General features: G+C 42.9%; 1 protein-coding gene across 1 annotated transcript in view; it reads left to right on the top strand.

Moving 5' to 3' along the window:
• The window catches only part of LOC124788240 (estradiol 17-beta-dehydrogenase 2-like), a 175,263-nt gene that overhangs the window by 123,985 nt on the left and 30,712 nt on the right, over window positions 1-20,566 (top strand). Inside the window, exons 5-6 of the mRNA XM_047255426.1 lie at window positions 735-867; window positions 17,185-17,296. Coding sequence (XP_047111382.1) covers window positions 735-867; window positions 17,185-17,296 — 245 coding nt within the window. The remainder of the gene's footprint in view (window positions 1-734; window positions 868-17,184; window positions 17,297-20,566) is intronic.

Genomic DNA, 20,566 nt, shown 5'->3' with positions numbered 1-20,566 from the left:
CTGTTTGATAATGTAAAAATAAAACATGTTAAAACAAAATTATATCGTTCTAGATCACACAAAAAAGGCGAAGAGCTTCTTGGAGAAATAAATTACAGTTGCAGCAAGAAAAGGCGGTTTTATTTACAAAGGACATATTTCGCCGCATGCTGCGGAAGATGGCCACGCAAACAAACTTTTATGTACAGAGGTCAGAGTGCTATCAAAACTTAAAGAACACCTTGGAGGACTTCACTTTGATAGTGATGAAGCGGTACAAGACAGGTGAGGCTCCTTCAACAAACAGTCTACAGCGACGATATCAACAAACTGATCCCTCTTTGGGAGAATTGTATTCGTCACCAGGGTGACTATGTTGAGAAATAAATATACTGATATGAAGAAAAAAGATGTTGAATGTTAATGAAGTTTGTTTTATTTAAAAAGCTTCAAGAGTTTTAATATTTAAAAAAATTCAGTGCATTACTTTACTGCGCGCCTTCCTATATAACAGGTATACAGCGTTAGTAATTCTTTATTCACAAAAAGATACATAAAATTGTAAACATAAAAACTATAGTACGCAATCGACATTAACATGTCATATTTTTACGAATATATTATACCTACAAGAAATTGATAAACGTAGTAGGTGACTATGAACTAAGCAAGTTAGCTCGCAGCAGTAACAAAACAATAATAACAACGAAACAAAGATGAAAGATGACTTTAAGATGAAGTTTGTGACGTTACAGGAAGAGTGCCAATCCCGATGCAGAGTCCCTACTGCCTGTCCAAAAGCGCACTGATAATGTTTACTAACGTGCTGAGAATGGAAATGAAGAAATGGTCCGTCACGGTCTGTTCTGTCCAACCGACTTTATATGGGTGAGTATATTATGATACGTACCAAATGCAAGTTTTCCCCTGCATTAGACAGAAAATCATGTGTATCGAGTCAAGTGTACTACCCCATTAATGATAAGCTAACTCTGTCCTCTTACGCAGTGTTCTCAAATTATCAAATTTTGTTCAATAATATTATATAAGTTGCACGCTACGTATGGTCGCATTAGCAAGGTCATAGATCGTGACTGGACAACAATTTGAGTATACTGTAGAGCTACACATAGATAAATACAATGGTAGCGATGGTTAGTTAGGTTGGTGCATAACTTCGCAGCGTTTTTCCATAAGTTTAAAACAGAATATATACACATAACAGAGAATGTAATCAATAATATACTCTCCATCACTGTCAGTCTGCCAACACTGGGATAACTTCTCGATTCAGCGACTGTAGAAAACATGTGGTTTGAGGAGAACTCGTCGAGCCTTGTTCATAGGCATCTTTATCTGGAAAGGAAATTCCGTGAAGGTCATTCAATAGAGAGTGGAAAAGCGGGAGATCTGAGGGTGCGAGATTAGATGAGTAAAGCGTGCGTGGAATGATTTCCCAACCCAACTCTTGTATAGTGTTTTTTGTCAGTCTAGCATTCTGATAGAATGTGAGCGAAAGTTATCGTAGAGTAACATCACTTCACATAGTCTTCCCAGTCGCTGTTCTTCGACTGCATCTCTAAGGCGTCTCAGCTGTTGACAACAAATGTCAACAGTGATAGTCACACCTCGGGGAAGCAATTCGCAGTACACCACACAGTCGCTATTCCACTAGATACATGGCATTATGTTTTATTGATGCGTGAAGCTCTTTGTACAGGGAGTTGTTACTTTGTTCAGGCTCAACCATACCTTTATTTTCCTTATTTTAGCGTAAAGATACCATTTTTCCTCACTAGTAACTATACAGGATATAAATCGTAGATGTTGTTCAAGAATCAATGGATGACGCACAAGCAGAGATACACATGATTTTTGTGATTTTGGCTTAGAGAATGCAGTACCCATACACCAGATTTTTGAACCATCCCCACTGCATGAAATGTCGCACATGGTAGAACGGTCACAGTTCATCTCATCTGCCAGTACTCGAATAGACTGACGGGGATCATTGTAGATTAATGTATTTTAAGATCTTCACCAAACACCGAAGGTCTTCCAGGACGTGCAAAGTAACTAATGTCAAAACGATTCTCCTTTAGCCGGCCGGAGTGGCCGAGCGGCTCTAGGCGCTTCAGTCTGGAACCATGCGACCGCTACGGTTGCAGGTTCTAATCCTGCCTCGGGCAGGGATGTATGTGATGTCCTTAGGTTATTTAGGTTTAAGTAGTTCTAAGTTCTAGGGGAGTGATGACCTCAGATGTTAAGTCCAATAGTGCTCCGACCCATTTGAACCATTTTTTTGATCCTCCTTTAAACGAGAAAACCATTTTCATGCCGTGCTCTGTCCAATGGCATTATCCCCACGCACGGCGTAAATATATCTGGCTGCCTCCGTTGATGTCACCCCTCTATTGAACTCATTTTCTACCATCCACAGCTCCACTCACTATCTACAAATGACAAAACGACAGTATGTAAATCCAAATACCAAAAGTGAACCAAAAATAAAAAATGACAATCGATAAACAAACCCGTAGCAACCGGAATACCAACAAGCAAAACAAAAACGCTATGAACGTAAGCACCAACCGAATACTTTTGTTCTAGGCGCTTCAGTCCGGAACCGCGCTGTTGCTACGGGCGCAAGTTCGAATCCTGCCTCGGGCATGGATGTGTGAGATGTCTTTAGGTTAGTTAGGTTTAAGTAGTTCTACGTCTAGGGGACTGATGACCTCAGATGTTAAGTCCCATAGTGCTTAGAGCCATTTGAACCATTTTTAATAGTTTTGTCATGTGTTATCTTGATAGAATGTATTCAATGCTATCTTCTTCTGTAATCCATTTTGTCGAGGTGGTCTGCGAGTAGTATGTATTTTCATACAATGACGGCTTGCACGACGGGATGTTTCAGCTGCAGAGAATTCTTCAGAGTTGTGTAGCCGTGGTCCATGGAACTCTTCTATCCCTGACGCTTCGTCCAAAGCTACGTTGGACATCTGCGGACGTGCTCCTGGTTGTGCTGAGTCTTCCCAACTCGCAACAATTTTCGCAATAATGAACAATTCAGATGCCGGTACTGGCCATGGGTGTAGTAGTCAAATAACATACTTTGTCGAGAATGAATTCTTTCCTGCTCTGACAAGTGTACGCTACGTCGATTGAATGTGGCAAACTGAAACTATGTGCCCGACCGACATTCGTGCCTGGATACTCCGCAGAGTGAGATGGCGACGCCTGACACGGGGTACTCGACAAGCAGAGGTTTTATGCTTGCCGAATGCGATACATGCCAAGTGCTCGCCGAGGTGTCGAGGAGTACTGTACTCACTAAACAGCGAGCGCCTTGAACGAAATATGCGGGTAACTTTGCGAACATCAAATACTCGCCGTTCAGTAGCTCTTTAGAATGTAAAACGGTTGGCTTCTCGTAATTAGAGTATGAGAAAGGATGGCGGCCGCTACCGGGGATACCCTCTCGAGCTAGGATACCTCAACCACCTTACACCCGGCTACTCCCATATGCTACGCTGCAGACCGACGTTGATATGGCACTCGTCATCAAACATGGTGTACCACTGCTCATGAAAGTCGGGAACTTTTCACGCCATCCGAGAATATATACACCCATCGCACAATGCTTTCCAAAGGTTTCAGTCTCTAATCCTCCAGATGAAGAGATCTGAGCGCTCCATTTTGTAAATATGAAAATATATAATCATGTTTCTAGCCAAATAAATGGGCAGCGAGAGGTAACAAATATAAAAAGTTGCTTTGGTGTTGCACATCGCTGTATCGAGCGAGGAGACGCAGTGGAAAAGCTGATTTCAGGCTGAACAGTAGTGATAGCATATAGCGCGGATAACAGCAGTGTGTGACAGACATATACTTAGTGAATGAATGAGGCATTTTTTCCAGTAAGGGTGTTATTTATTAAACTTTTCTTTCGTTTCACAACTAGTTCAGTCTTCCTAGGACATAGTCCAGTGATTATTCTAGAAAAGTTGTTACATGTATGAAAATAGCAGCGTCTACGTATGTTGTTTCCGTTGTTTTGGATTATAAAAATTTAACTTTATTTGATGTTTCTATAGTTTGTGCACAATGTCCCGCGTTATGTGCATAAACTATCAAAACAGCACTAACAGTTAAATTCTGTTAAACAAAATGGAAACACGAAGTGTAAAAGCGCTACCTTATACGTGTGGCAACGTTTGTAGATAATAAATGGACATGGTCTTAAAATGCCGAAATCGGTTGTAAAACAAAAGTTAAAATAAATAACGGGCTCAACAGGGGATCATACCTCACTCGTCCACTACCAACTTTGGGTCTGTTGTGGTAGGTGCTGTTTTTCTTAGCTAGTTGCTGTTGAAGCGACTGTGACCGTTGTAAGTTCAGCTATTTCAATCGTATTATTTGCTATTCAGACACATGACGATGCTAAGGGCAAGCTTGTGAGACGCGTACTTTACAGTAGTTTGTACAGGTTGCGTGCTCATAGTTTCCATAATAGGTGTCTGACGGTAATACCGGAAGCTTTACTATTTTGGAAAACAGCACTGCCGTGTCAACGCATCACATGCGTCATAAATAAATTCATATCTGTTCCCGAATTTGCATTTACTACCATGGGATTATGGCATATGATGTCAACTCTGAATGACTGATTTTCTGTTGAACAGTAGTGTATGAGACACTTCGTTATGTCAAAATCTTCTCGCAGAATGTTTTCTAAAGACTGCACTAGTATCTGTGTTTTCGCTGCGATGTAATTCGCGTGTCAGAAGTGAGCACACAATCAACATGCGAACGAGCGGCAGGAGAGGCCTCAACTGGTTACTGTAGTGCTGTCGTGAGCAGTATGTTCAGAAAGAACAAGAAACGGGGTCGAAGAAGATAATGGATGGAATCGATTAAAAAGAACAGAAACATTAGTATTTATTAGTTACAAGTAAAGTTCCATTCCTAACCAGCTTTTCCAAATTTTGTTTTGCTATACAGATGTATTTGAGAATTTAACTGAAATTTTTTGTTGTTGCCGTATGTGTAGCATCACAATCTTAACAGCAGACATCAGAAAGTTTCGTGCATACCCAACACCAAGAACGATTTTTTGCGAGATAAACGAAAGTTGATGTCTATTCAAATTTCGTGCCAGTCCCAAAACAGCGGCGCTAGTAGCGCCGCTTTGATGATGCAAATCAGGTTTGCTTTAAATACGCGCTGTAATGATCGTGAGCACTAGTTACCTTTGAGATTGGACATAGTGAGTTGTGTTAGTCAAGAATGCCTTTACGACGACGAAGACGCCACCTGACCGAGTTTGAACGAGAAGCTGGAGGTTCCTTCCGCAATACTGCGAAAAGACTTGGCAGGAATGTAGCCTCTGCACACGATTGCTAGCAGTCGTGATCACCAGAAGGTACAGTCGCAAGAAGAAGTCCAGACGGCCACGTGACACTACCGACAGGTAAGACCATCGTGTTCAGCGTATGGCTCTGGCGCATCGTACTGCATCTGCAGCAGCAATCAGCGCAGCAGTTCGAGCTACAGTAACACAATGAACTGTTGGAGATCGGCTACTTCAAGGACAGCTCCGAGCCAGATGGTTTCTAACCTGCATTCCAGTTCCCCAAACCTTCACCGTTTGCGATTTCAGTGGTGTCAAGCGAGAGCTCATTGGACGGCGGGGTGGATATCTGTTGTGCTTTCTGATGAAAATCGGTTCTGCCTTGGTGCCAGTGATGGCCGTGTGTTGGTCAGTAGTAATCCAGTTGAGGACCTGCACCTAATCTCTCAGTGTGCTAGACACACTGGACCTACACCTGGAGGTATGGTCAGGGGTGCGATTCCGTATGACGCACCTTAACTGCAAATTTGCACGTCAGTCTGGTGAACCGACCGTTGAGCTACCATTCGTGAACAACAATCCAAGAGATGCTTTCCAGCAGGATAACGCTTGCCCACATACCTTCGTTGTAACCCAACATGCCTGTACAGAGTGTCGACATGTTGCCTTGGCCTGCTCGATCACCAGATCTGTCTTCAATCGTGGACGTATGGGACATCATCTGAGAACTCCAGCATTATCCACAAACAGTATCAACCGACCCTGTACTGACCGACCATGTGCAACAGGCATGGAACACCTCCCACGAATTTACATCCGGCACCTGTACAACACAATACACGAATTTTACGGGCTTGCAGCCAACATTCTGGTGGTTACACCGGTTATTGATGTACGAGCATTTCACTTTTGCAACGTTTGTAACTTTAATCACTAAAAAAGTCTCCTAGACAAATATATTCCCAAAAGATTTTTAGTCTACGTTGATTATTTCTTGATGCTTTGATTTTTTCCGTCAGTGCATCTGCAAAATGTTTAAGGAAGATTACACTGTTTTACGAAGATTACTAGTAAGCAGCAGTGGAAATGTTTTTACTTCAGACCAATAGTAAATGCTTTTTAACTTTCTTCAGGAAATTTTTTCGCTTAAGTACTCACATGTTTCTTTCGATCCTTAGCAGCGGAACAGAACAGAGGGCATTCTTTATCACATACTATAGTATGCGGCACATACACTGAGGAGCGAAATTGCAGCGCGGGATTAGCCGAGCGGTCTTAGGCGCTGCAGTCATAAACTGTGCGGCTGATCCCGGCGGAGGTTCGAGTCCTCCCTCGGGCATGGGTGTTTGTCCTTAGGATAATTTAGGTTAGGTAGTGTGTAAGCTTAGAGACTGATGACCCTAGCAGTTAAGTTCCATAAGATTTCACACACATTTGAACATTTTTTTAGGAGCGAAATTAAAATGACCTCTGCTGACCGCGAGATCGAATGGCGTCTGATAGCATTTTGGGTATGTGACACGGTAAGGAAAGTATATAAATGAAGCAGAGACGAATGGTAAATCATTCTACCGACGACACAGACCGCAAATGGGGAAATCCATTGACATAAGCGATTTTGACGGATTGTTGTGAACTGGGGCGTGAGAACGGCGAAGCTATTTAATTGTTTGCTGACACTGTTGTAAGCGTTTACGAAAAGTGATTGATGAACGGTGAATCCATGAGTAGGCGACAGGGTGTTGAACCTCTCCTCATAATGTAAGTCGTGGGGCAACAGCAGCATCGCCCACTCTGCATTGTTGCCAAATTTATTCAAAAATGGCTCTGAGCACTATGCGACTTAACTGCTGAGGTCATCAGTCGCCTACAACTTAGAACTAATCAAACCTAACTAACCTAAGGACATCACACACATCCATGCCCGAGGCAGGATTCGTACCTGCGACCGTAGCAGTCGCGCGGTTCCGGACTGCACGCCTAGAACCTCTAGACCACCGCGGCCTGCAAAATTTATTCAAGATGGCGGCCATAGATGTGGCAATGTCGAACTGGTGTCATGGTGGGAAGTTCAAATTTTGGCGGAAAAACAGGTCAATTTGGCTACCTTCACTTACCTAACTCCATCACCCTTCCCTTTCTCTCCCCCTCCCCATCCCCTCCCCACCACTCCCCCACCTACAAATTGGCAAGAAATGAACTCAGTCTGTGCTGGGCTGCAAGATAGGACAGACATAAGTCTTTATTTTGTATACATTGCTGCATCCACCATCTTCCAACTCCTGTGATGTAATCCAAGATGGGGGCCCAGGGAAAAAATGGCTGGAAATTCACTCAAGTCTGTGTCTAGCTACTGGACTGGGAAGATGGACTATTGTGTTCAATGGATTAGATGTCTGTCCTGGAGAAGAAGGAGTTTAATGGGTATGTTATCTGCAATCACGCAGTTGAGGATTGTTTCCATAGCCACTTGCAGCATTCTTGGAAAGTAATGATATTTGGTGAATATATGAAGAAGACAAATACGCTTCATCAAATAATGAAGATGGAGCAGGATGGGGCTAAGTTACACTTTGTAGTTCATGCTGATAAATGTGGGTGTGGGAATTGTGGATCATTCAATGAAAGTCCAGTCAGTCTTCTGAAGCGCAAGAGGCAGGAAGTTTACCTACTCTGGCTCAAGCATCCATGTATACAATTGAGGATATACTGGTGATGAGCAGGGGTAGATTTAATAAGCGTACTACAGACAAGCACACAGCTAAGGACTGTACCCCTAGCACCCCATACAACAAGTGGAAATAAAGCATAATGGACGAGTGTGGGTTGAATACTTTTCAACAAATAATGGCATTGCAATGGGATGTCATGAAGATGCATTTCAGTGCTCATGCAGATAGATGCTTGTGCTGTAACTGTCAACCTTTTTTGAAATTGCCTAACACCCCATATCAACTTCACCCTAGTCCACAATGAACCATAGGTGTTCACCTTGAGGTTTGTAGACCAACTGGCCTAGTTGCCCACACCACCACCAGAGTGTGGGTGCTGTTGCCCTTCCTCCCCTCCCATCCCCCTTTCCCTCCCCTCCCATGAGGTAATACAAGATGGCAGTTCACAAAAAAAGTGCAGGAACCAGTATGAACGCTGAATCCGGTCACGTGATCATCTGTGTAAAGATTTTATCCAACTCGTACCTCCCTGGACATTCGCCTTGCTAGTGTGTCACTGTCTATTACAACAGTGATGATGATTTTGTACTAAGTGTGAAACCGGGTGAGAAGTGTGTTTATCTATGGCATGCATTAGTTATGAACATATGCGGTGTGGAGGGTGAGTTATGGTTTGCATTGGAGAGACTGAGTCGGTGGTTGCTAAGGATAGACTTCACATACAATTATATTGTAAACTTTCTATGTGTGCATAGTGTACATGTGGATGATTTGGAACAGTACCTTCCTTTCCACATGAACGCAGAGCTGGAAGAGAAATAGGTTAAATGTGCATGTGAAAAATCAGAGTATTGTGAGGAGCCCAGATGTTCAAAGGAGATATGTGTGGAATTCATTGCACAACAGAAAGCTTTATTTGGGAAATACTGTAAAGGTGCATAGAAGATAAAGAAAGAGTCTGATGATTTTTTTACATACTATATGAGGATATTTAAATACTACACATATTATTACCATCCTCACAAGAGTGTCTTTCTATATGTGCCCACTATTTGCCGGTACCTGACGTAGTCGGCATCATGACTAGTCCTGTGAAGATGCAAAAGAAGACCTGAAGTAGAAGAATGGAATCCTCCTTCCTTATAATATGCGAGCAATTACAGTAGGTCCATCCCACTGTGGCAAGACTAATGTTCTCATGACGTTACTAACACTCGTAGATGGAGACCGATTTGAAGCTGGCAACAGCTGATAGACGACCTACAGGCGTGAACATCAGCGTGTGGCGAAGTGCACCTCCACCACCCAGTAATAAGAGTGGGATTTGGGGGGGGGGGGGGGGGGCAGAGACGTCACACACAACAGCACCGATCACCGAGCAGTCAGTATGGCGCCCCGGCCCCTGGTGGCAGAGGTCGCATAGGCTGACACGCTGTTAATGAAGAAATCGGTGCCAAAATGCGTGCCACTAAGATGCTTGCAAATGCAGAAGCGCTGCATCAAACCATGAGAAGGCTGCAGCCATGCCATAGTGTGTCGAGGCAGCCACACAGATTGAGCAGCCATTCATAATTTGGGTGCTACATTAACGCAGACCACTCAAGAGACCTTAGGTACAACGACTCATAATGAGCTGCAGAAGACCTTACGGGTAGCAACTCACACTGAGCTGACGACCACGGAGGTGACCATTCAGACGTCATGTCAGCTCGTCGTGAGGATAGGAAAGGATATGAAAGACATCATAGAGCTGCTGAAGGAACTCATCATAAGAGCTCAGTCCCTCTCACTAGAAGCATTGGACAACAAAGCAGCAACCATCCAGTGTGAGATGGAGTGCCTCACCCAGATCCGAGCAAAAGACACACTGCTGAAGAGGTCTGAGAAAAACTAGAGACCTTATCCCAACCTACCCAGTTTAGTCATCATCCTTTCCCTATGCAAGCAAGTTGTGATTCCTAAATCAATCCTTCCAACTTGCTAGCTCTACCTAGCAAACCAGGAAGTTATCTACAGATACTGAGAGAACACTGCCTGAAATCATATCCAGAATCGAAAATCCCTATCCTATACATCACCAAACTTATTTCCAGAAGTCAGACGGTCAAAGCCCTGCGGTGATTCACAGGAATATCGTTATAAATAACCAGAAGAAAACTGTCATTTGTGCTCAAGTGATTCATGTGAAAAGGTGTTCGACGTGATTATGGCTGCACAACAGGAATTAACAGATTCTGAACATGGAATGGTACTTGGACCTAGATGCATGGACAGTCCATTTCGGAAATCCTTAGGGAATTTAACATTCCGAGATCCACAGTGTCAAGAGTGTGCCAATAACACCTCTCACTATGGACAATGCAGTGGCTGACAGCCTACACCTAATGACCAAGAGTAGCAGTGTTTTCTTAGAGCTGTCAGTGCTAACAGACAAGCAACACTGCATGAAATAACCATAGAAATCAGTGTCAGACTACGACGAACGCATCTGTAAGGACAGTGCAGCGAAATTTGGCGTGAATGAGACATGTGGGGCATATGAGTGGGTTTGTTAACAGCGCTACATCATCTGCAGCACCAGCTTGTGACCATATAGGTTGCATCCTAGACGACTGAAGAACCGCTAAGATGAGACCCAATTTCAGTTGGTAAGAGCTGATGGAAGGATTCGAGTATGGCGCAGACACCGCAAAGCCATGGACCCAAGTTGTCAACAAGGCACTATGAAAGCGGGTGGTGGCTCCATAAAGTTGTGGGCCGACTTCACATGAAATGGAGTGGGTCCTCTAGTCCAACTGAACATACCATTGACTGGAATCTGTTATGTTCGGCTACTTGCAGATTATTTGCATCCATTCAAGAACTTCACGTTCCCAAACACCGATTCGCCATTTTACCAAGCCATAGTCGTTCACTATTGGTTTGAAGAACATTCTGGTCAGTTCGAGGGAATGATTTAGCCACCCAGATCGCCCGAAATAAATCCATCAAATATTTCTGGGACACAATCGAGAAATCAGTTCATACACTAAATTCTGCACTGGCTACACTTTCGCAATTATGGACAGCTATAGAGGCAGATGGTTCAACGTTTCAGGGACTTCCAAAGACTTGTTGAGTCCATGCAATGGGGAGTTGCTGCACTACGCCGGGAAAAGGTGATGTAACACGATATTTGGAGCTATTCCATGACGTTTGTTTCCTCTGTGTAATTTTAGAGCAAACGCTGCTCGCCTTAATAATACAAGAACACGTAAAATTTGCAGCACAAGCAGCAGACCATTATTTCTTGGCGGTTTTTGTTGACAAACGAAAATCGATGTAGCATTTTACTATGAAGCGAGGAGAAAGAGCGGTAAAGAGACTGCACTCGGATTCGAGAAGCCAGAAACTTCCATCCCCAGCCCATCAAACAGATATAGGTTTTTTATAGTTTCCCTAGGTCGCTTAAGGTATTTGCTGACCTGTTTTCTTCGAGAAGGAGACGATCTGTTATCTTTGTCAATTCGAGCTTGTTTTCCGCCGCCAATAATCTCGTTTTCAATAGAACGTTAACCCCTATTGTTCGTTGGTTCTAGTATTTTAGTCCTGGCAGTGCTTTATAATTGCTGAGGGCCAAAATATTGGCCGTTGGAGAGAAGAAATAGTATATTTCTTTGAGTATCTTCCAGATATTATTATACTACTTCTAAAGCTGGAGAGAATCCAGGGTCAGCTAACTCTTAGGTACGCACTGAACTTTCTATTTGCATCGATGAAATTTAGGACAGACTTATTAATCAGTTCAACAATTTTCTGCCAGGCTCTCAAACGATTTCTTACAGGGGCTTCCTACAACGGAAAATTCGACCCAGATTGCCTTACATAATAATCCTTTGCCGAAAGAAATTAGGAATGATCACAGACGCTTTCCAGTAAGATCTGGGGTATTGCTTACCTGTCAGAAATTTTACAGCTTAGTCTTAAACATAATGTAATTGGTATCATGGACAGGAGCCAGAATATTTTGGTTTTCAGGAGTATTATTCGATCTAGAACCAAATATGATTGCAGTGTCCTGAGAAGTAATCAGTTTTCAAGCGGGAAAAAAATGCGGCTTCGACGTGCTAGGACCAACATAGGAATCGTGCATACCAAGCCAACAAGTAACGAACTGGTGGTGGAAACTGCATAGATGTCCAGATGAAATAAAAATTCGTATTTTTCTTAAAAATACGTTCTACGCTAGACAATCAAATAATACAGAAATTCAGAATATTGTCTCTGAGGTATAAAAATCTTGTGCTGCTTTAGACTTTCGAGACGTGATAACTGCTTCACTGGTTCACGGGCGTCACGCCGGATAATGTTGTGGCAGCTGTTTGTCATCTTCAGGTGCCTACTGACGTGTTGCTTCAGAGGCTCGCCAATATATGCACTGGCTCGCTAGAAAAGCGCGGGCCCCAAGGGGTTCGGCTACAACATCATCGTAGACATATCGTGGAGGACGGCGATATCCAGTGCCTCTTGCCGGAGGAACGGCCCACGGTCTTCTCATTCGCAAGGCGGGAAAAGGCGCGGTCGCGAAACGCGTCCCAGCGCGTGCGCGAGCTGAATGTTGGTGCCTAATTTAAGTGTCCGGACTCCGATTCCCCGTTTGTGTTTTCTCGGATTCGTTCGTCTGCAGCCGACGATGTCTTAGTACCGCCAATGCTGGTCCTCATTTCTTTCTCAGCTCGAATCACACGTCTCTGTTAACCAGGTAGTTACATTCGAACCCTTGTTTAGTGATGGAGTCCCAGACCTTGGAGGCGTCCATCCTTAAGAGTATGACAAGTCCGTTCAGTGTAAGGTTTCCCATATTGGCACGGGAATTTATACATCCCTTGTCTCCTAAGATCTATATCCTAGGTCGTCTTTAACAGAACCCAGCATCGTTTGCATTCTTCAACAGCCGGCCGATCTTAGAAGCCGCGCCACCTACGTAGGATAGAAGAATCGTCCTCGTGGAATTCACCGTTGCTTCTGGCTGTTCTCGAGGTTTAGTGCGTGCATGCTGAAATGTAATATGAATCTGTTTATCAGAGTGTCCGTTTTTTTTACAAACACAGAGTGAAGATGGCTAAGCTCTGATGATAAGCTTCCTGCATCTGAGATACTCTAGCGCTATGAACTACAGTCCGTAATGCGCCACTGCACTGAGATACGTTATGGCAGCTAGTAGATATAGGTCAGTGTTAGTTGGTTTATGGAACACACTGTGACCTGAGGAACCGCTTCTTTTCTGCGGACCAGGACAGCTAACAACGGGAGTTCTCCATTTTTCTCCACTTCCATGGAGGAGCAAATGCTCGGATGGGGGGAGTAAAGGTGCTCCAGAAATGGAAGAAGCGTTCCTGCCCCTTGTGGCTGTACTACGAAGGTGTCCATATACCTCCCGAAAATTTTAAGTTTCAACATTGGCGTCTGTAATGCTTTTTCCTCGAGGAGATACATACACAAAATTTTAATTTTTGTCTGGAGTAATGATGACATTCTACCAGAAACAGATTAAAATAGTTTCAGTTTCTTAGTTCTGGTCTAGGTTGTCGGAATGCATCCTTGGTTTGTCAGGCAAATATCACAACTGGTAAGCCACTCTCATTTCTTGCGAAATGGAAACTCCCACTATCAGTTCGCCTGGTATTGGCTGAACAGAACCGTGAGTCTATGATCTGTCGGATCTGCTCCTAGGAGTGGAGAATGGAAAGCGCAGGGAAAAAACAAAAAGGAAATGGAATCCCTAAATCACTTTACATGTCGAACCAAGTCATCGATTTTTCTCAGTATACACACGAACAAATACACATTCACGTAGACTAGCCTTAATAATTTTTGTCAGGGACAAATTAAATTAAAAATAGTTCCCAGCCATCTGGTCTGCTCAAGTTCATTCTTGGATGTAAGGCAAGTGCCGAAGCTGAAAATCCCTTCCAGATTTTCTCAACTGGGGTATTTGGCTGAATAATCCCAGACTCTTGTATGGATTATTCCTGGAATAGCCCACTCTGCCTTTAGTGGTAAGTAGTGAAGGAATCCATACACTCCACGCCACACTGACTGTTCTGCCTACGATATGACACACATGCACCTACAACCACGCATACACAAAATCATAATTTTCGCCTCTGATGACAGATAACATCGTCCGAGCAGTAAATGAAAATGGTTACAATCCTCTTTCACTTACTCCCTTTTCTCAGATTTGACCCTAGATAACTTGTTAAATTATCGACATAGACCTCCTCCTGACAGTCGCCTCAAATCTCTTCAGAATTTTGCCTGACGATACTTTTTTATTGTGGTTATGTTTCGGCTTGACGACAATTATTAGCACGAAGATCAAGAACGATACAGCATAGATGGCTGTGAGCCGACGTCAGCCAATAGCACGCCGACTATGACGTCACCACGACAGGAGTGACATCTACACGAAGAGAATAAAAGCGATGCGCCACCTAGCCTCGGCGCACTAGTAGACCAGGACTAGAAGAGAGGCACGAAAAGACGCACTTGAAGAGCCGCAGTGACATACGAGCTTGTGTGAACTGTTATGCCTTGCTTACATGGAAATTGTGTACGCTGAAGGTCATTGATTACTTGCATGTCACCAATTGCTTGCGACAACTCGTAAACACAAATTTAAGTATTATCAATTCAGTTACTGCTATAAAGTCTATTAATATGATTTGCTTGTATGTTGTCTAGCTATCCGAAAGAAACAGCTTTCTAGGCAGTCTATAAGACACGAGTGGACAGGATTCCACAGGTTAATACACAGGGTGGTCACAAACTGTCCGTAAAGCTTGTGAGAGTGTTGCAAGGAAGGTTGTGAGAGAAATAATTATTAAGGAAAAATGCGATACGTTGCGCCGTTTCAGTGTTATTTAGCATTGAAGTTAGCCAATGAGGTCGTTGCCCGCGCAAATTCAAGTAGCCTGCCAGAGTTGCCGAACGTGTTCTTCGTTTGGTTTTCTCAAACTGAGCAATGTAACTTTTGCTCACCTAGCTTAAATTTATTACTTCCGAAAACGGCTCATTTTCATTGGTAATGAGACGTTCGACAAGTGGACACACACGGACCACTCATGTCTGTGCATAATCGCATTTTAGCGCTTACAGGTTTGCAATTTGCATGTACAACGATCTGACTGGCTAACTTCAGTGCCAAATAACTTGGAAGCGGCGCAACGTACTGAATTTTTTTCTTAACAATTATTTCTTAGCACGACTATCCCTGAAACACCCCCATAAGCTTTTCGGACTGTTTCTGACCACCCTGCAGGGCCAAACGGTGCTTACGATTTGTGGATATTGACGGTGTCGAGCGTTCTCTGATTTCCTCAGTTCCTACTGTCTGGCTGTCCTCCAGCCGGGTGCACACATCTTCTCTTTGAAGGAGGAACACTGAAAAGCGCACAATATCCTCGAGTTCATCCTACTGTATCGCAACACACGCTACCAAACAACTGGAGGGTCTAAATGGGATGTAGCAGCGAGCCACGAACTGGTTTATTCACATCGCTTGAGGAGTGGTTCGCTAATGTCTCTCACCACAGGATGGAGTCAAATAAGCTGTTTTAATATCTCGAAAGAGCAGTAAAATAACACGATAAAACGTGATCCCATCAGCATTTTAGCTCTACTCCCAAGGTGGCATAACAAATGTCGTTATTTAAGTACAACGAATGGTACAATATTCCCCTATGACATGGTTTTGTGATGCTTAAGCAGTTTCATAAATGTGGACTTGATTGCTGCCCATATACCTAATTAGATGTGATGGTCAAGCAGTGAAGGACTGAGGATACGACACATTTAGATCAACGGTTATCTAGACTTCTGCCGGAGATGAACAAAATATGCCTGCCAACGACAGCGACTGCGCCTTCTTCTCCTTAGAGCACCATGATAACAATGCAGCACTCATCAAACACATGAAAACACATGAAAATCATCGATGTTCAGTCCACACTCCAGACCCGTTCATGACTTATGAATGGTTTGGTTCGTCGCGCCTAGATGTGTCTGCCACTGTGTATCTTTCCATATTCTGCTTCTTATAGGTTCGCCACATTACTACGTCTCTCAATAAAATTAAAACTATTGTGCAAATAACGTAATCTGCACTAAAACACCCATATGTTTATATAGATCTACGTAGTAACTGTAGTTGCGCTACTGAAAATATTTTAATGTGTGAAAGAAGAAGATTTTCTTATTATTGCTCATTCAGTCTGTTCAAATGTTTCAAATGGCTGTAAGCACTGTGCGGTTCTAGGCGCTACAGTCTGGAGCCGAGCGACCGCTCCGGTCGCAGGTTCGAATCCTGCCTTGGGCATGGATCTGTGTGATGTCCTTATGTTAGTTAGGTTTAATTAGTTCTAAGTTCTAGGCGACTGATGACCTCAGAAGTTAAGTAGCATAGTGTTCAGAGCCATTTGAACCATTTTTGTAAGCACTATGGGACTTAATATCTGAGGTCATCAGTCCCCTAAACTTAGAACTACTTAAACCTAACTAACCTAAGGACATCACACACATCCATGCCTGAGGCAGGATTCGAGCCAGCGACCGTAGCAGTAGAACGGTTCCGGACTGAAACACCTAGAAACGCTCGGCCACAGCGGCCGGTAGTCAGCGTCTAAAAACTAATACAGTGGCTACTTTTCTCATTCATTGCTTCGTTCTTTTCTGTTTATCCGCATTAATACAATCGGAATGCCTCAAAGAAGATCAGCTCAGGCGCTACAGTGAAATAAAAAACTGAATACAGCTATAAAACATAGACAAATGGTTCAAATGGCTCTGAGCACTATGGGACTTAACTTCTGAGGTCATCAGTCCCCTAGAACTTAGACCTACTTAAACCTAACTAACCTAAGGACATCACACACATCCATGCCCGAGGCAGGATTCGAACCTGCGACCGTAGCAGTCGCGCGGTTCCCGACTGTAGCGCTCAGAACCGCTCGGCCACCCCGGTCGGCCATAGACAACAAGAATGTAAATACACCATGAAATCTAATTTCCATTATACAGCCACATGCTTCATATTTCCTGAAATGCCGTTTTATTTTCCATTGTAGTTTTCCTCCTTTTTATGTTATTTTGTGATATGCAGTACATGTTTTCATTTCCTAATGTCTTGGTTTCTTGCAGAACTGCTATTTCTGACGTAGAGCGCTTGCGGGCGAAGTACTTTGAAAACAGTGAGAAGACTCTGTCCGATGACAGAGAAGGCATTCGACAGGCGGCGAGAAAGAATTGTGAGGTAAGCTGATCTGCATTCTGTGTAATACACCCTATCACCAGAAGTCTTCGAATCCTCACTGATGTTCATTCCAAAGACACGAAACGTGAAATTAATAACTTGTAGGCATCCTTTTCCTACGACTACAGTCTTCAATCTTTTTTCTCTAATATATGATACACTGAACGCGAATTTGTTCCTATTGTCCCTGTAGCATGCTGAATAGAAATTGGTGGGGTTATGAACGAACTGATACGTCTGGCAATCAGGCAACGTACGCTGTACCTTATCCCACAGGCAAGCGACGCGGTTGTTAAGACAATGGACTCGCTTTCGGAAGCGACCAGGGCTTAAATTCTCGACTGCCTACCCAACTTCAGGTTTTACGTTATTTACCTAAACCGCTTAAGGCAAACACCGTGATGGTTCCTTCGAAAAGGACGCGCGCACTTTCCTACTACGTACTACGAGTTTGTACTTCCTCTCAAATGACATCGCTATCACCAGGACGTTAGTCCCTAATCTTCCTTTGGGGCTTCCAGCAAACACACATCATTTTCTTTTGTAGACGACAGGATTCTACTGCTTCTAGGGAAAATTCTGCTTCTAGGCCGTTATCACATTGTAACAAGGATACTACGGTCTATTACGTTTTCACAAATACCAGCGTTTATGAAGTGTTCGATTAAAACCCTGAAATTCATCATTACTTAAGCATCAGACCTGCAGATATTATTAGTGCTATCGGTCGAATAAATGACGACCTGGCTTCAGCGTTCAGATGGGAGTAAAATCTGGACCTAAAATAAGTTTTAGTTTTTCAGCAGAAGTCAAAAAGTCCTAAATTCACCGAAAACTTCAGCGTAATAGAAACCGGTCAAGAGCTTAAGCCTAACTTTGGATGATCACTTGAAATTGGCATCACGTGCTGTGCTTAGAAATACTTACTCTCGTCTCTGAATCCTCCAGAAACTTCGGTAAATACTTCCGCAAAAACAGACATAATGTCTGATGGGATAGCTCAATCACTGGTTATACAATGTTACTTATAATCCGTCTTGATTGCAAAATGTTTATTCACATGGCCGGTTTCGGTTCCTCTAGAACCATCTTCAGATCTGAAATGACAATGACACTAATTTACTATTTCACAAACGCAAACCTATTTCATCCTATCCGACAACATCAAATGTACCAGAACGTACATGCAATTTCGCTTACAGGAGTAACCCGACCACACACAGCAACCTTCACATGCTGCGTCACATTGAGCTGGTTGGCAGAATGCACGTCATTTATATTAATTATATAACTTTTGCCGACACGTGGCGTCTGGTACATTTGTTACCTTACATATTCACATACTGTATTAAGTAGATTTTTCTAATTTGCTTTTATCTCTAAAAATACTTAGTTAAAATCTGTAGTTGTCAAGGTTAAAATCTGTACTTGTCAAAATTAAAATAAACAATACACAATAAAAATACAGTATGTGCATTTGTAATGTAACAAATGTACCAGACGCCACCTGTCGGTTAGAGTTTTATAATTAATATAAATGACGTGCATTCTGCCAACCAATTTAACGTGACGGATCATGTGAAGGGTGCTGTGTGTAGACGGGTTACTCCTGTAATCGAAATTGCAGATACGTTCTGGTACATTTGATGTTGATCGGATAGGATGAAATAGGTTTGCATTTATGAAATAGTGAATTAGTATCATTGTCATTTCAGATCTGAAGATGGTTCTAGAGGAACCGAAACCGGTCGTGTGAATAAACATTTTGCAATCAAAACGGATTATAAGTAACATCAAATGTTTCCGCACTGCTGCGATGTAATCTACGATGGAACAAATAGTGAAAACAAACTGTTAGTACTGTGAACAAACGTGTGCGCTACGTGTGCAACATCCATGTGTCTGACGATATCAGCAGTAGTATGTCAGTTTCTCTCCGTGAAATATTAAACTAAATATACTTAGTATCCTACGTCTGTTTATTCTTATTCTCGTTTTTCAGTAGGTCACGTGATTTTTTTCCTCCTCTTTTCATTATTTGTATTCCACCACTTTCGTCCTCCTACGCCATTGTTTCTTACGCCGTTCGCCGCTATGATCTATAAACTGAATCAATCTGATTGTAAATCATGTGTATAATGTTACTCTTCACAAATTAACGTAAACTGTGTTGTTCTGCTATAACTACACTGACGGAAAAAAATCCCAGAGACAAAAAACAATTAATGTGGAGTAATGAAATTTCGGAAATACGTTTGTCTAGGTAACATATCTACATCTACATCTATACTCCGCGAGCCACCTTATGGTGTGTGGCGGAGGGTACTTATTGTACCACTATCTGATCCCCCCTTCCCTGTTCCATTCACGAATTGTGCGTGGGAAGAACGACTGCTTGTAAGTCTCCGTATTTGCTCTAATTTCTCGGATCTTTTCGTTGTGATCATTACGCGATATATATGTGGGCGGTAGTAATATGTTGCCCATCTCTTCTCGGAATGTGCTCTCTCGTAATTTCGATAATAAACCTCTCCGTATTGCGTAACGCCTTTCTTGAAGTGTCCGCCACTGGAGCTTGTTCAGCATCTCCGTAACGCTCTCGCGCTGACTAAATGTCCCCATGACGAATCGCGCTGCTTTTCGCTGGATCATGTCTATCTCTTCTATTAATCCAACCTGGTAAGGGTCCCATACTGATGAGCAATACTCAAGAATCGGACGAACAAGCGTTTTGTAAGCTACTTCTTTCGTCGATGAGTCACATTTTCTTAGAATTCTTCCTATGAATCTCAACCTGGCGCCTGCTTTTCCCACCATTTGTTTTATGTGATCATTCCACTTCAGATCGCTCCGGATAGTAACTCCTAAGTATTTTACGGTCGTTACCGCTTCCAATGATTTACCACCTATGGCATAATCGTACTGGAATGGATTTCTGCCCCTATGTATGCGCATTATATAACATTTATCTACGTTTAGGGAAAGCTGCCAGCTGTCGCACCATGCATTAATCCTCTGCAGGTCCTCCTGGAGTACGTACGAGTCTTCTGATGTTGCTACTTTCTTGTAGACAACCGTGTCATCTGCAAATAGCCTCACGGAGCTACCGATGTTGTCAACTAAGTCATTTATGTATATTGTAAACAATAAAGGTCCTATCACGCTTCCCTGCGGTACTCCCGAAATTACCTCTACATCTGCAGATTTTGAACCGTTGAGAATGACATGTTGTGTTCTTTCTTCTAGGAAATCCTGAATCCAGTCACAAAC

Source organism: Schistocerca piceifrons, chromosome 1, assembly GCF_021461385.2.
Source record: "Schistocerca piceifrons isolate TAMUIC-IGC-003096 chromosome 1, iqSchPice1.1, whole genome shotgun sequence".
NCBI lineage: Eukaryota > Metazoa > Arthropoda > Insecta > Orthoptera > Acrididae > Schistocerca > Schistocerca piceifrons.
Note: the sequence above shows the minus strand (reverse complement) of the source record. Positions and strands in the feature narration are given on the sequence as shown.